The 14,289-nt window shown below is 42.0% G+C and overlaps 1 protein-coding gene across 9 annotated transcripts in view; it reads right to left on the bottom strand.

Annotated features, from left to right (window-relative positions):
- Positions 1-14,289, bottom strand: part of OSBPL3 (oxysterol binding protein like 3) — a 145,913-nt gene that overhangs the window by 46,099 nt on the left and 85,525 nt on the right. For all 9 annotated transcript variants that reach the window (XM_053266466.1, XM_053266463.1, XM_053266472.1 and 6 more), the window contains 2 exons: positions 10,759-10,915; positions 3,718-3,848 (listed from right to left, as the gene is read on the bottom strand). In XM_053266466.1, the coding sequence (XP_053122441.1) occupies positions 3,718-3,848; positions 10,759-10,915 (288 nt within the window). The remainder of the gene's footprint in view (positions 1-3,717; positions 3,849-10,758; positions 10,916-14,289) is intronic.

Below are 14,289 nucleotides of genomic sequence, written 5' to 3'. Positions count from 1 at the left end.
ACAACCCCTTTTTGGAAGTAATAGCATGTTTATTTTGAAATAGATCCTGAGTCCTCAGTTTTGTCTCTGTTCTTTCCAGAAGAAGAAGAAGAAAACTTTCTGCAGCAAATAAAAGAATGAGCATCAGAATACTTTGTTGGGAAAAGAGGGGAGGGGAAAGGAAGTCGTATTTCCTTCTACTATGAAGTGGAGGAGCAGGGGAGATGCTGATTTAATCTGCATGACCAATTCAACTTTGGCTTCAGCAAGTGTTGAAAGATTCAGGAAAAAAACACATATATTTAGTTAAATCACACTTTTTTAAAAAAAAAAGTACCATGCATCTCAAATAATTTGCAGCATCTAAATAATTATTTGAAGGCATCTCATATAATTAAATCACATGTTAAGGCTCCAAGTTGGAATAAGTATGCAGCATGGAAGGGCCGGAGGATGCCCGAGTGCTAACCAGGGACCTGCACTGTATATACAAGGTGGAGCAGTCAAGCAACAGACAGGCTGGCAGCTTCGGTCCACCACTATACATTAGCTCTGTGAATTCCATAAGTTAATTATGAGCCCTTTCTCACAATCATGTGAGAAGGCTTGAGGGCAGGTGGCAGAGAAGGCAGCAGAAGCTCGCCTTCTTTGCAGATGATCTGGCTGCCGGATCTGGGCGGGCCAGGGTGCGCAAACTGCGTGCCCAGATGGTCTGCTGCTGCCCCAGGCAGTGCGGAGGTGTGGGGATTGGGACTGGAAATCCCAAGATACACCACACAAGTGCACGGTGCATTTTGGAGATTCCTTCCCCCACTCCCCGGCGACGGCTGGAAGCCTACTCCTGTGCCAGCACGGGTTGCGAACAGCCAGTGCTCACATACAAGCAGTTAGCCCGAGTTAAGGGCGTACTCGCGCCCTTAACCTTGGCTAACTGATGGGCTCTATAGGCAAGTTTGCTGCCCTAGCACCGTCTTGGCTGCTCATGAGAACAACCTCTGTATGTTGTAAAGGAAGAAGTAATGTACACAGCATTGCTTTTTGCTGCTGCCTGCATTTCATTTTTCTGGATAGTCATGATGGGGAGTGAGAAAAAGAGAGAAGCAGTTCAGACATACCATAGCAATGCATTTGTTCCTGGGGGCGAAACGAGAGGCAATTGGTTGAGCCTTGAAGTTGAACCTCACTTCTATCTTTTGTGGCTGCTCATCTCCAAATTTACTGTTTGACTCTGAAGGCATACTCAGGGGTTCACAATTTTGGCTAGGACTTGGTCATTTGGTGGTTGCCCATCAAGCAAGCCCACCCTGTATAACTCCCATTCCTGCTCAGGAATGGGAAATGCACAGGGTACGAATAAGACTGCCCCAATTCTTCTAAATATAAAAAAAGGAGCCACTACTTTAAAAAGGTACCTCCTTGCCCATGGGGTTTCCTGAATAGTTTGGCACGTAGCTCAACTGATTTTAAACCAGAAACCTTGAATAAAATGGCCAAAGCTTTTAACAGAAGTTAGAATATGATTTAAAGAACAAGAGTGAACAACAAGCAAGAGCTTCAACACACAGTATATTTAACAGTCAAATATGATACGGCAATAGGACAGCTTTGTTCCAGGATTTAAGAATACAAAGTTTTAAAATATTAATATTTTTAATTTGAAGATTAATCATGTATCAGTTATGTTAAGTTGATCATAACTAAAAATGTTTATGTATTCTCAGGCCAAAGTTGCCACTGTATAGCTCTAATGTTGTCTGAGGCTATTTCTCACCCTTAAGTGTGAAGACACTGGCCAAAATTGCTACCTAAACTGGAACTATTAAGAGGTGGTGAGCATGAGAGGGTTGCACACTCAGGTCTGGTCTACACATGCAGGAAAAAGTGGGAATGAGGTAGTGGAATGGACCACTTTAGACTGCAGGTAGGGGATAATGTTGTTTGAATGCTCCTTTGCAAAAACAACAACAAAAACAGAACAAAAAACGGTAAGTAGAGAACCCGCAGATCAGCCAAAGTAGAACATTTTTCTTTGATGTGCAAGGGTATATTTGCAGAGAAGGTTTTAAAATGAGGAAGCACTCAAAAAATGTCATTCTTCACCTGCAGCTTGATGTGGTACAATCCACTCTACCACATCAGAATTCTATCACCTTACCCTGCTGAATATGTAGACCAAGCTGCAGAGCCATGATAAAGCAAAATACATGCAACTTTGAAACGGTGTTCAGAAATGGACTTTCTGTCAAATGAGCAGTAAGTGTCACTCTCTATTTACTGCAGCTGAGTATGTGGGTCTGTAAAGTGAACCACCCCTTGGTTCACTTCTGCTTCCAACCATAAGCGTGCACCATATGTTCCAACCTATGAGAGCAACAGACACACTTCTTCTCCCTGTCAAAACTAACTGCTGTTAGCCTGATGACTGTGATCACCAACAGCTTTAGCAGCATGTATTCTAAAGTCAATTTTATATTGCTTTGAACTCAGTCTGGCCAGTATAGGAGCTGTGCTTTAAATCAACATCTTTATGTCATCATCAATTTACTAAAGAATAGAGTGAAAAGTGCAGGTTAATGCTAAAGTGTCAACAAGCATCTAAGAGTAGGGATGTGCACAGACTGTTTCAAAGTAGTTCAAAATTGAACCGTTCTAACCGGCCCAGTTCACAGCGGGCTGGTTTGATCCGAACCGTTTCAGCACATTCCTATCCAAGAGAACAGAGTTAGTAATCTGGTTAAAATTCTAGCTTGCTTAGCAGCAGCATCAATTATCAAAGTCTCAGATGTTATTAAAGGGAAAGGAAAAAGTGAAATGCATTCTCCACCACGCAGCACACAGTGTTGTAGTCAAGGCACATGCTAAATTGCTCAGTTGCTACTATTTTTAAAAAGCCTTCATGAAAAACTAAAGCAGCTCTTTAAAAGTTAGCTATGCACACTCAGTTCTGACATTTCAAATTTGTCACATAATATACAGTAACTGCCTGACATTTTCATTGCTGTTGACTAATTCCTCACAACTTCCAAAAGCAATGTGATAGGTACTGGGGCCACTACCGAATTTTGCTAGCATCCAACAAGCGGGGGGGGGGGGGGAAGAGAAGGTAAGTGCTGATTCCCAAGCTCTGTCACACCCTAATACTACCAGATTAGGGCCCATGCAGATAGGAACTTCTTCAGTTCTTAATGTCTCCCATTAAGTGTTATAAGACAAAGCAAACTGGTTGTAATCTGAGCCAGAGTTTGGGTGGAGGGGGGAAGTCACCCTAGGCATAGTTAGACTCACCCATCAGGAACCTCTTTTTGTTGTTCTCAAAATGTACTTGTTGATAACTGAATGGCTACTATTCACTCCCATGGGGAAAAGCAACACACTGATGTAGGAGCAAAACTGGGTGGCCTGCACAACAGGAATGACGTGCAGAGGGTGCAATGACTGTAGGCACAGCACCCAGAGACAAATTATGCCTCCTGAAGGGTCTCTCTAATATGGATGATCCTCCACACACTTGGATGATCCTCCACACACAACCTGCTCATCATCATACTTATTTTCAATTTGCTACAGAGTCAAATGGATGTGCACACCAAAGCTCTGAAAGGCCATGAAAGCTTTCTGGCTTCATTCTTCTGTTCTCATTTCAATGAGCTTTAGAAACACACACAAAGATCAAAGCAAGAAGAGATAACAAGTGATTTATGTCTCAGAACATCAGCACAATCAACATATGCAACTTACAGATGATAAGGCATTCTTCAGTCCAACTATTTGAGCAGATGGAGATGAGACTGAATCATGTTCAAACATCAACTTTAGCTTCTCCCTCTCTGACGATATCGTACTAAAAGCCGACTTTAAGGTAAAGTACACTACAAAAAAAATTAAGAAATTGTCTGTGTTACAGAAAGGACACAATCCACAGGACAAAATGTAGAAAAATTCAGCACAGTGCAATGGAGACAAAAGCAGCACAACACCACACTAGAGTCACCTTAAAGCCAGGATAGACACACATGGACAAATGTGTTGGTATCCCTCCACAAAAAAAGAAGAACCCACAATTGTATCTGAAATAACTTGAAACTGACAAATGTAATTGGCACCCATCATTGTTTGTTCTTCATTTAACAAAAATCAGACTTTGCTTTAGAGTTTTGTTGCAACAGAATATTTCAAATAACCACACAAATGAAAATGGCACGGACAACAATGATGGGACCCTTAACCTAATATTTTGTTGCACAACCTTTAGAGGCAATCACTGCAAACAAGCGATTCCTGTAGCTCTCAGTTGAGACTTCTGCACCTGTCAACGGGTAGTTTGGCCCACTCTTCCTGAGCAAACTGCTCCAGCTGTGTCAGGTTTGAAGGGTGCATTCTCCAGACTGCATGTTTCAGTTCTTTCCATAGATGTCCGATAGGATTCAAATCAGGGCTCATAAAAGGCCACTTCAGAATAGTCCAATGTTTTCTTCTTAGCCATTCTTGGGTGCTTTGAGCTGTGTGTTTTGGGTCATTTCTCCTGCTGGAGAATCCATGACCTGCAACTGAGACAGAACTTTCTGACACTGGGCAGTACATTTCACTCCAGAATGTCTTGATGGTCTTTGAGATTTCATTGTTCCCTGCACAGACTCAAGGCACCCCATGCCAGATGTAGCAAAGCAGCCCCAAAACATAACTGAGCCTCCTCCATGTTTCACAGGAGGTATGGTGTTCTGTTCTTTGAAAGCGTCATTTTTTTTGTCTGTGGACATAGAGCTGATGTGACTTGCCAAAAAGCTCCAGTTTTGTCATTAAAAAGCCAGACTGGAATTTGCTACAATGCATATTGATAAGCCACAATGCTTCTGGGAGAATGTCCTTTGGACAGATGAGATACAGGTGAAACTCGGAAAATTAGAATATCGTGCAAAAGTCCATTAATTTCAGTAATGCAAATTAAAAGGTGAAACTGATATATGAGACAGACACATTACATGCAAAGCGAGATAAGTCAAGCCTTAATTTGTTATAATTGTGATGATCATGGTGTACAGCTCATGAAAACCCCAAATCCACAATCTCAGAAAATTAGAATATTACATGGAACCAAGAAGACAAGGATTGTAGAATAGAACAATATCGGACCTCTGAAAAGTATACAGTGTACTGTGCTTGATTGGCCAGCAAACTCGCCTGACCTGACCCCATAGAGAATCTATGGGGCATTGCCAAGAGAAGGATGAGAGACATGAGACCAAACAATGCAGAAGAGCTGAAGGCCGCTAATGAAGCATCCTGGTCTTCCATAACACCTCATCAGTGCCACAGGCTGATAGCATCCATGCCACGCCGCACTGAGGCAGTAATTGCTGCAAAAGGGGCCCAAACCAAGTACTGAATACATATGCATGCTTATACTTTTCAGAGGTCCGATATTGTTCTATTCTACAATCCTTGTCTTCTTGGTTCCATGTAATAGTCTAATTTTCTGGGATTGTGGATTTGGGGTTTTCATGAGCTGTACGCCATGATCATCACAATTATAACAAATTAAGGCTTGACTTATCTCGCTTTGCATGTAATGCGTCTGTCTCATATATCAGTTTCACCTTTTAATTTGCATTACTGAAATTAATGGACTTTGCACGATATTCTAATTTTCCGAGTTTCACCTGTAAAACTGGACACCATACCTCCTGTGAAATATGGAGGAGGCTCGGTTATGTTTGGGGGCTGCTTTGCTGCGTCTGGCATGGGGTGCCTTGAGTCTGTGCAGGGAACAATGAAATCTTAAGACTATCAAGACATTCTGGAGTGAAACGTACTGCCCAGTGTCAGAAAGCTCTGTCTCAGTCGCAGGTCATGGATTCTCCAGCAGGAGAAATGACCCAAAGCACCCAAGAATGGCTAAGGACAAAACACTGGACTATTCTGAAGTGGCCTTTTATGAGCTCTGATTTGAATCCTATTGAACATCTATGGAAAGAACTGAAACATGCAGTCTGGAGAATGCACCCTTCAAACCTGACACAGCTGGAGCAGTTTGCTCAGGAAGAGTGGGCCAAACTACCCGTTGACAGATGCAGAAGTTCCAACTGAGAGCTACAGGAATCACTTGTTTGCAGTGATTGCCTCTAAAGGTTGTGCAACAAAATATTAGGTTAAGGGTCCCATCACTGTTGTCCGTGCCATTTTCATTTGTGTGATTATTTGAAATATTCTGTTGCATCAATACTCTAAAGCAAAGTCTGATTTTTATTAAATGCGGAACAAACAATGATGGGTGCCAATTCCATTTGTCAGTTTCAAGTTATTTCAGACACAATTGTGGGTTCTTCTTTTTTCATGGAGGAGTACCAACACATTTGTCCACATGTGTAGCATTAAAAGGCAGGCACTTGAGAGGAAAAAGTCTGCTACATAAGACTAGTTCTGTTGCTGTACTTATTTCAGATAAAACCTTAGTGCATATACTGTCTGGGTAACTTGAAAATCATCCAAGGAAATTGGCTGTGAAGCCCAAATTATCCATCCTCTATGACAGCACTGACTATCCATGTGGCAACTGCATACAAGAACATGAACACTGAGATTGTTTGAAATTAAATTAAATGGGGTAAACAATACAGTATTGTACACATGATAAAGCCACTAATCTCTCCCAGATATGCTTTAGTCTTCAGACATTTATTAGTTCACACCTCAATTCAGTCAACTAATACTGAAGACTACTTGTTCACTTTAATGGTGGCATTAGGTATATAATGCAACTGTTGACAGGAATTAATGTTTGCTTGCTGATAGCCAGATGGGGTTTCACCAATTATTTAGTCACCTTTGTATTCCAAGGCATAAATGATGTTAACTCATTTTATCCTGTGAAGGAGAGGTAAGACCAAGAAATAGGAAACTGTTCAAGGTCACACACAGCAAACTTCATAGCCAAGTGGAGATTGGAACCACTCCCTCGTCCAGCTTTATAACCCCTTCACCACACTGACTCAATAACTTGTGACTGTGATTAGTCACAGTTCTAAACAGTCACAGTGTTTAAATTAGTTTTAAACACTATTTTCCCCAGTGAGTTTTCTTAGAAATGAAATACAAATCAACAAAAAGTAAGGAAAGCAAGGCCAATGATTAAACTGTTTTGAAAACATATATTTTTGAGTAGAAGTAATGTGACATGAAAGGATCGTGGAATGCCTGGAATAATTGCCACTAGCTAACCGTGGGTTTGGATGACATAGCAACCCATTCACTTACTGATAATCTCATCATATGGTCATCTTCTTCCACTAAGGGCTACTCTTCTAAGTTACCAAATTATGAAAGTGTTATCTTTATCTTGGGCTACCTTATGACACCTGCTATCCTCATGTGACTATGACCATTGGAATCTACCCTAAGAGGCACAAACTATAAACATGGACTATGTTCCAAATATATCTACAGGACTAATTCTCAATAGCATGTATTTGGCTGAGCATATGCATTCTTCCTTAAATACAAACAGAAGCGAGCATTGTGTTTGCAAGACAGAAGCTGTATCAAAGCAGTGTCTTATGAATAAAGGCTGAGGAAACAGCTCAATAGTGAGATTAATCACAATGAGCAACATGTAGACTGAAAAGGAACTATAAGAAGTCAGTGTTTTATCTACAAAAGGGGGAAAACGGTCATTTGAGGTAGAAAAAATTACTGAATGTAATGGAGTACTCTTAAGACCACTTCCTATTTATAAAACAATGAAGTAGTTCATAGGAAGTATCTGCTTCATTACTGAGATTTCCATTCCTCTCTAGCTAGAGCACAGCCGAAATGGATACAGAGTCTGAGATTTAGCATTTGTGCTAGAAAAAGTATAACTACTGATATTTCTGTTTTTCTTAAGAGGCTGACTAGTTCCAGCTTGAGCTGGCCCTTTAGCTCCTAAAAATGATTTTTTCCCCCTCATCTGCATTTACTAAAAATAGGTTACTACCATAGCAACCCCCTTACATCACAAATGCCAACTTCAGCCAGCTACTCCAAGTATGTGTACACATAAACCAGATGCAATATACAGCTGCATTTTTAGATACTGATTTTAAAAAATGCCTTCCAGGTTAGAAGATCTCAAGTCTTCCATTCAGCTTCTAACAGTCCAAACTGGACTGGTATGCCACAAAAATGAATAGCCTTTGTTGTTAAAAACTGAATGCCAGGTACAGGGAAATATGGTGTATGGGAAGTATTTATAAAATGTACCTTATTTTTGTCTAGATTGCAGGATTAATGTTCGACACATAGCATACATTCAGATAAAGTTGTAACAGTAAGAGAATTGATTGATTGATTGATTGAATTTTTATACCACCCTACCCAATTTGGCTCAGGGCAGTTCAAAAACAAAACAAAAACAGTTAAAATCAATCACCAATAAAAACAAGAAATTTAATATACCATGAAACAATCAGTTAAAAACAATTTTAAAACCCTAAAAAGGAAAAAAAAAGGGGGGGGGTACATTAAAAAAAACCCTTCAACAATTTAAAAACCCTGGAAGGCCAGGCCACACAGATAAGTCTTAAGGGCTCTCCTGAAGGTCAGTAAAGAGTTCAAATAACGAATTTCTGCAGGGAGCGCATTCGACAGCCCAGGAGCGGCTACAGAGAAGGCCCACCTCTGAGTCACCAGCAGATGTACCGGTGGTAACTGGAGATGGACCTCCTCAGATGACCTTAGCATGCGGTGGGGATCATACAGAAGAAGGCGTTCTCTGAGGTAACCTGGACCTATGCTTTTTAGGGCTTTAAAGGTAATAACCAGCACTTTGTATTTTGCCCAGAAACATATCGGCAGCCAGTGCAACTGTTTCAAAACAAGCATCATATGGTCTCTCTGAGTTGCCTCGGAGACCAATCTGGCTGCCGTATTTTGAAATAAATGAAGTTTCCGAACTACATACAAAAGGCAGCTCCACGTAGAGTGCATTGCAGTAGTCAAGCTTGGAGATTACCAGCTGGTGCATCACTGTTTTGAGGTCGTCCTCTTCAAGGAATGGATACCGCTGTGGAATCAGCCGAAGCTGATACAAAGCACTCCTGGCCATGGCCTCCACCTGAGACACCAGGGTGAGGCCTGGGTCCAGGAGTACTCCCAAGCTGCACACCTGCTCCTTTCGGAGGAGTGTAACCCCATCCAGCACAGGGAGATCTAACTCATCCCTCAGATTCTGAGCCCCTAGAATGAGCACCTCCGTCTTGCTTGGATACAGCTTCAATTTGTTATCCAACATCCAGCCCATTACTGCCTGTAGGCAGGCATTTAGGAAATGAACGCCATTTCCTGATGAAGCAGATGAAAGAGAGAAGTAGATTTGGGAGTCATCTGCATACTGATAACACCCAGCACCAAATCTCCTGATGACCTCACCGAGCGGTTTCATGTAGATATTGAAAAGCATTGGTGATAGAATAAAGCCCTGAGGGACTCCATATAACAGCTCTCATTTAGAAGAGCAACTGTCACCAAGCTCCACCATCTGGGATCTGTCCGAGAGATAGGAGCGGAACCATTGCAAAGCAGTGCCTCCTATCCCCAACTCCCCCAGGTGACCCAAAAGGATACCATGGTCGATGGTATCAAATGCTGCTGAGAGATCCAAGAGAAACAACAGAGTCACACTCCCTCTGTCGATTCCCCAGTAAAGGTCATCCATCAGGCCGACCAAGGCTGTCTCAACCCCATAGTCCATTCTAAATCCAGTTTGAAATGGGTCTAGATAATCAGTTTTCTCCAAAACCACCTGGAGCTGGTTGACCACCCTCTCGATCACCTTGCCCAACCAAGGGAGACTGGAGATTGGCCTATAACTATTCATCACTGAGGGATCCAGGGAAGGCTTCATAAGAAGAGGCCTAACTATTGCCTCCTTCAAACATGGAGGTACCCTCCCCTCCCTCAGCGATGCATTTATGATGTTGACCATGCCACCTCTAACAATCTCCTTGCTAGATCGAAACAGCCAGGTCGGGCAAGAGAACAAGTGGTAGGCCGCACTGCCCCAAGCGGCTTGTCCACATCATCAGGAGTCACAGATTAAAACTCATCCAACCTAACACTGCAAGAGGGATCGCTGAACACCTCCTTTATAGACCCTGCAGAAATAGTGGAGTCCAAGTCAGCCCGAATACAGAAGATTTTGTCTGCAAAGAATAACTGGGCAGGTTAAAGCAGTTCAAAAGGTTCAGTGCTCATATGACAATTTCTCATTTTGATAACTCTCCCAACTTGGGGAGGGCAGGAAATAGACATATTAAAGACCAATGGCCGACATTTTCTTCTGGGCTCTCTCCAGATGTAGTTTTTATCTCCATGAATCTGTCCCTGAGGGTTATGCCATCCTCAGGGATGGATTCCTGGAAACAAAAGCTGAACATAGAGGAAGGAATTCATCTGGTGGGCCACTGTGTGAAACAGGATGCTGGACTAGATGGGCCTTGGGCCTGATCCAGCAGGGCTGTTCTTATGAGGAGAGATAATTGCACCTTCTCCCTCCTCATCCCCCACCACTGCCAGGGCTGTGGGAAAAGACTGGAATGCAGTTAAGCTCCAATCTGTTTGCACCTCCACAGGGCTACTTCTAATTTTGTAGCCCTGCAGAGAATGTCAGCCAATTAACTTTTTCATCCTGCTTCCCAAATAACTGTAGGCCACTATTTTCCTTGATCTTCCACAAACCCCACAGATAGACGATAATAAAACACAGACAATAATAAAAGCTAACATGCTGAACAAAATCCTCCTTACCTTTGTGTGCTATGTGACACAAGTCCTCTTGCATTTTAGAAAACTCAGGCGTTGTTTCAGAACCATTAGAGTACATTTTCTCTTCCCCAAAATCTAATGTAGACAAATTAGGATTGGAAGCATGCAGTCTCAATGGAGCAGAAAGAACAGTTGGTACCTACACAGAACATACACCATATCTCATATTAATACAAAAGGTTCCAAGCTGGCAGCAAAGATTTAGCAAGGAAGATTTTGATCTGAAATGGACTATTACACTTGCAAGTCAAAAGATGAGAATTCACACACACTTATATTTGTCATTTAGCTTGCCTGAAGCGTTAATGAATGTTTTGGAAGTCTTGCTTATGCATTTTAATACACAACAGTTCTGAAGTGGTGCTGTTCATCACCTATACCACTGCAGTCTACCCCTTGCTTGGTGAGGGGCTTTAATTTCTATCATTTTTCTACATGTTTCAGATTGTTCCGAGCCTATGCTGAGCTAGTCTCTTTAAGTGAAGGTGTCTCTTACCTTAAACATCTGCCCAGTATCCTTCTTGAGATCAGCTTCATGTTTTTATTCCCTGTACTGAACACTTTGCAGCTTTCTCTCCTCAACTGCATCTCTCGCCACTCTGCGTGAGCTTATTTTCTCATAATTCCCTTTATTATTTGTGTACTTGTTTACTACATTTACATACTGCTTAACTAAACATTTCTAAGTGGTTTACAAATTAATTACAACCCAACCAGTTAAAATACAGAAGTTAACACAGACCAATTAATTTTTTAATTTAAAAAAAAAATCTAAACAACAGGTTAAAAAAGATTTAAAGCTGTTTTTAAAGCTCTCTTAGAGGCTAGTAGAGAGGGCAAACTCTGAATCTGTTGAGCTACAGAGAAGACCTGACTCCAAGTATTTATTTATTTATTTAACATATTTTTATACCGCCCAAAACTTACATCTCGGGGCATTTTACAACAAAATAAAAACATTAAAACTTTAGTTAAAAACAAAAACAAGAAATTTAAAATATGACAATTTAAAATTTTAAAAACAATATTCTAAAACAACATTAAAAACAATCAAAACAGTATCAGTTAAAAGTAGTCACCACACAAGTAGAAAGCAACTGCAGGCAGACTTCTCCAGATGTTCTGGAGAACATTTATACTAGGGAGGAAGAGGGCTTAATTCTAGGACTCTCTCTTTCTCCTTAGTACATCACCATTTCCTCCTCCTCCTCCTCCCTCAACCCACATTTTAAAGTCTTTCCAAAATTATTCCAACCTCACTGTACCTACAACTGCACCACCACCTCCCTCATCCATCTTCTCAGAGAAATGGGCATGGACTGAGGCTGCATGATATTGTCATGCCGATCTAGGTCTGCTCAGTGCCTGGATGAGTGACCATGTGGGAACCCCATGTATGTCACCCTGAGTTCCATGAGAGTGGAAAGATAGGATACAAGTGTAATAAAATGAATATACATATACATATTCCAGTGGACCTAATATAATCTGTAAGCCTTTTGGGCAGGATCCACATAACGTCTGTGTCCTTTACTGTACCTAGGATATTGCTAGCAGAAAATTAGTAGTAATAGCTTTGCTGAATTTGCAAAGACGATTATAATACTTGTCCATGTAAAACACCAAAACAAAACAGAGAATGGTTTGAGACCATGATTCAAGAATTAACATCATTATTAGCAGATTACTCATGTTATCACCTTTTAAACTTAAGTAAACTCTGGCCCAGGTCTGTATGTCTTTTACTCTCCTATGCTACTCCTTTTTCATTCTGTTCAGCTGTCCCATTCCAGATGCTTGCCACATCTCAGAAAGTAGGGTATCTAATTTGGGGGCAGGGGAGGTTAAGAGGCACTAACCTGCAGTGTTGCGCTCCAGCTTCTCATTAATCGTTTTGCTGAATCCAGGGGATTGGAGGTGCGGGGGAAGAGAGGGTGAGGGGTGGGATTGCTAGGCTAAAGCACAGCCACAGCAAAAGCAAAAGCATATTGGACAGCATATATTAGGGTGAGCATTTGATTGGTTGAAAAAAGAAAAACACAAAATTTGGTCAACTGACTGTTCAAATAGCAGTCAAATATTGTAAAATAATTGTTATTAAAGTGGGGTTTTTTAGTGTTTTTGCTTTTTAAAAAAACACCCAGTAACAAAGAACAGAAAGAATTACACGAATTGCAGAAATGATTAGAGGACTCCAGGCTCTCAGATTATTTACCAGACACCCATGCAAAAACATGGTGGTGCCTCCTCCCCACAGCAAATGCAATTGTGGCAAGAATTGTGGCAGGTGCCTCAGTCAAAAACCATGATGCAAACATATGAAAAATAGATCTGTATTAATACTACACATACAGATCCATTTTCATATGTCTGTATCATGTTTTTAATTGATGTTCCAATTTGTTTACCTTTGGTCTTTTGTGGTCCTCCTCTTTTATGGTTAGGATTGACTCCTGGGCATGACTTCCCTTTGTAAACAATCTGGCACCCAGAGCTGAACAGCCTCAGGATATTTTGTCTGGAGACTAGAATCTGGTGTCCAGTGTCTCACCTTTAGTCTGGCCTGCTTAAGGTAGCAGTGGCCCCACAGTTACTGTACCACCTGAAATGCTGCCTGTGGGTCAGGACCCACCTGGATTCAGATGTGCAGGAGATCCAGGCAAGACCGCCAGCCCCTACAAAATCCCCTAGATTTAACAGACCCTGAGCAGCCAAAACCCATTGCCCCTCCTATAGTGGCCTCCTCCTCGGAGCCATGGAAACCCCGTGTGCCCCAGCAAGGCTCCTGTCCTGCCCTACCAGAACCCCAGGATCCCAGGAGTAGGAGCAATGCTATGCCAGGACTGAACACCAACAATGTCAGCAAAGTGCTAACCTGCCTGCTCATGGTTCCCTTCCCAATGGGCCTACACTGCAGGAGAGGAAGGCCAGCTCAGGTACCTGCTTTAAGAACATAAGAACAGCCCTGCTGGATCAGGCACAAGGCCCATCCTGTTTCACACACAGTGGTCCACAAGATGCCTCTGAAAAGCTCACAGGTAAGAGATGACGGCACGCTCTCCCCCCTGCCATTGCTCCCCTGCAACTGGTATTTAGAGGCATCTTGCCTCTGAGGCTGGGGGTGGCTTATAGCCACCAGACTAGTAGCCATTGATAGACCTGTCCTCCGAGACTTTGTCTAAGCCCCTTTTAAAGCCATTCAAGCTAATGGCCATCACCATATCCCCTGGCAGAGAATTCCTAAGATTAATTATGTGCTGTGTGAAAAAGTACTTCCTTTTGTTGGTCCTAAATTTCCTGGCTTTCCGTTTTATGGGATGAGGGCCAGCTTCAGCTCCACGAAGGGGTGGGACTCCTGGTGCCTATATAACCTCTCCATTTGCCACTAGCCTGTGTTGGTTCAACAGTTCTCTCTTTGCTTCCAGCTGCTACCTTGCCAGACCCAGGTACAAATATTGTGATAAGATGGCAGAGAGTCAGTCAACTGAAGGGAAGAGATCTGGGCTCTACGCT

This window comes from Hemicordylus capensis, chromosome 6 (assembly GCF_027244095.1).
Source record: "Hemicordylus capensis ecotype Gifberg chromosome 6, rHemCap1.1.pri, whole genome shotgun sequence".
NCBI lineage: Eukaryota > Metazoa > Chordata > Lepidosauria > Squamata > Cordylidae > Hemicordylus > Hemicordylus capensis.
The sequence above is the reverse complement of the archived record's forward strand: the minus strand, read 5'-3'. Positions and strand labels throughout refer to the sequence as shown.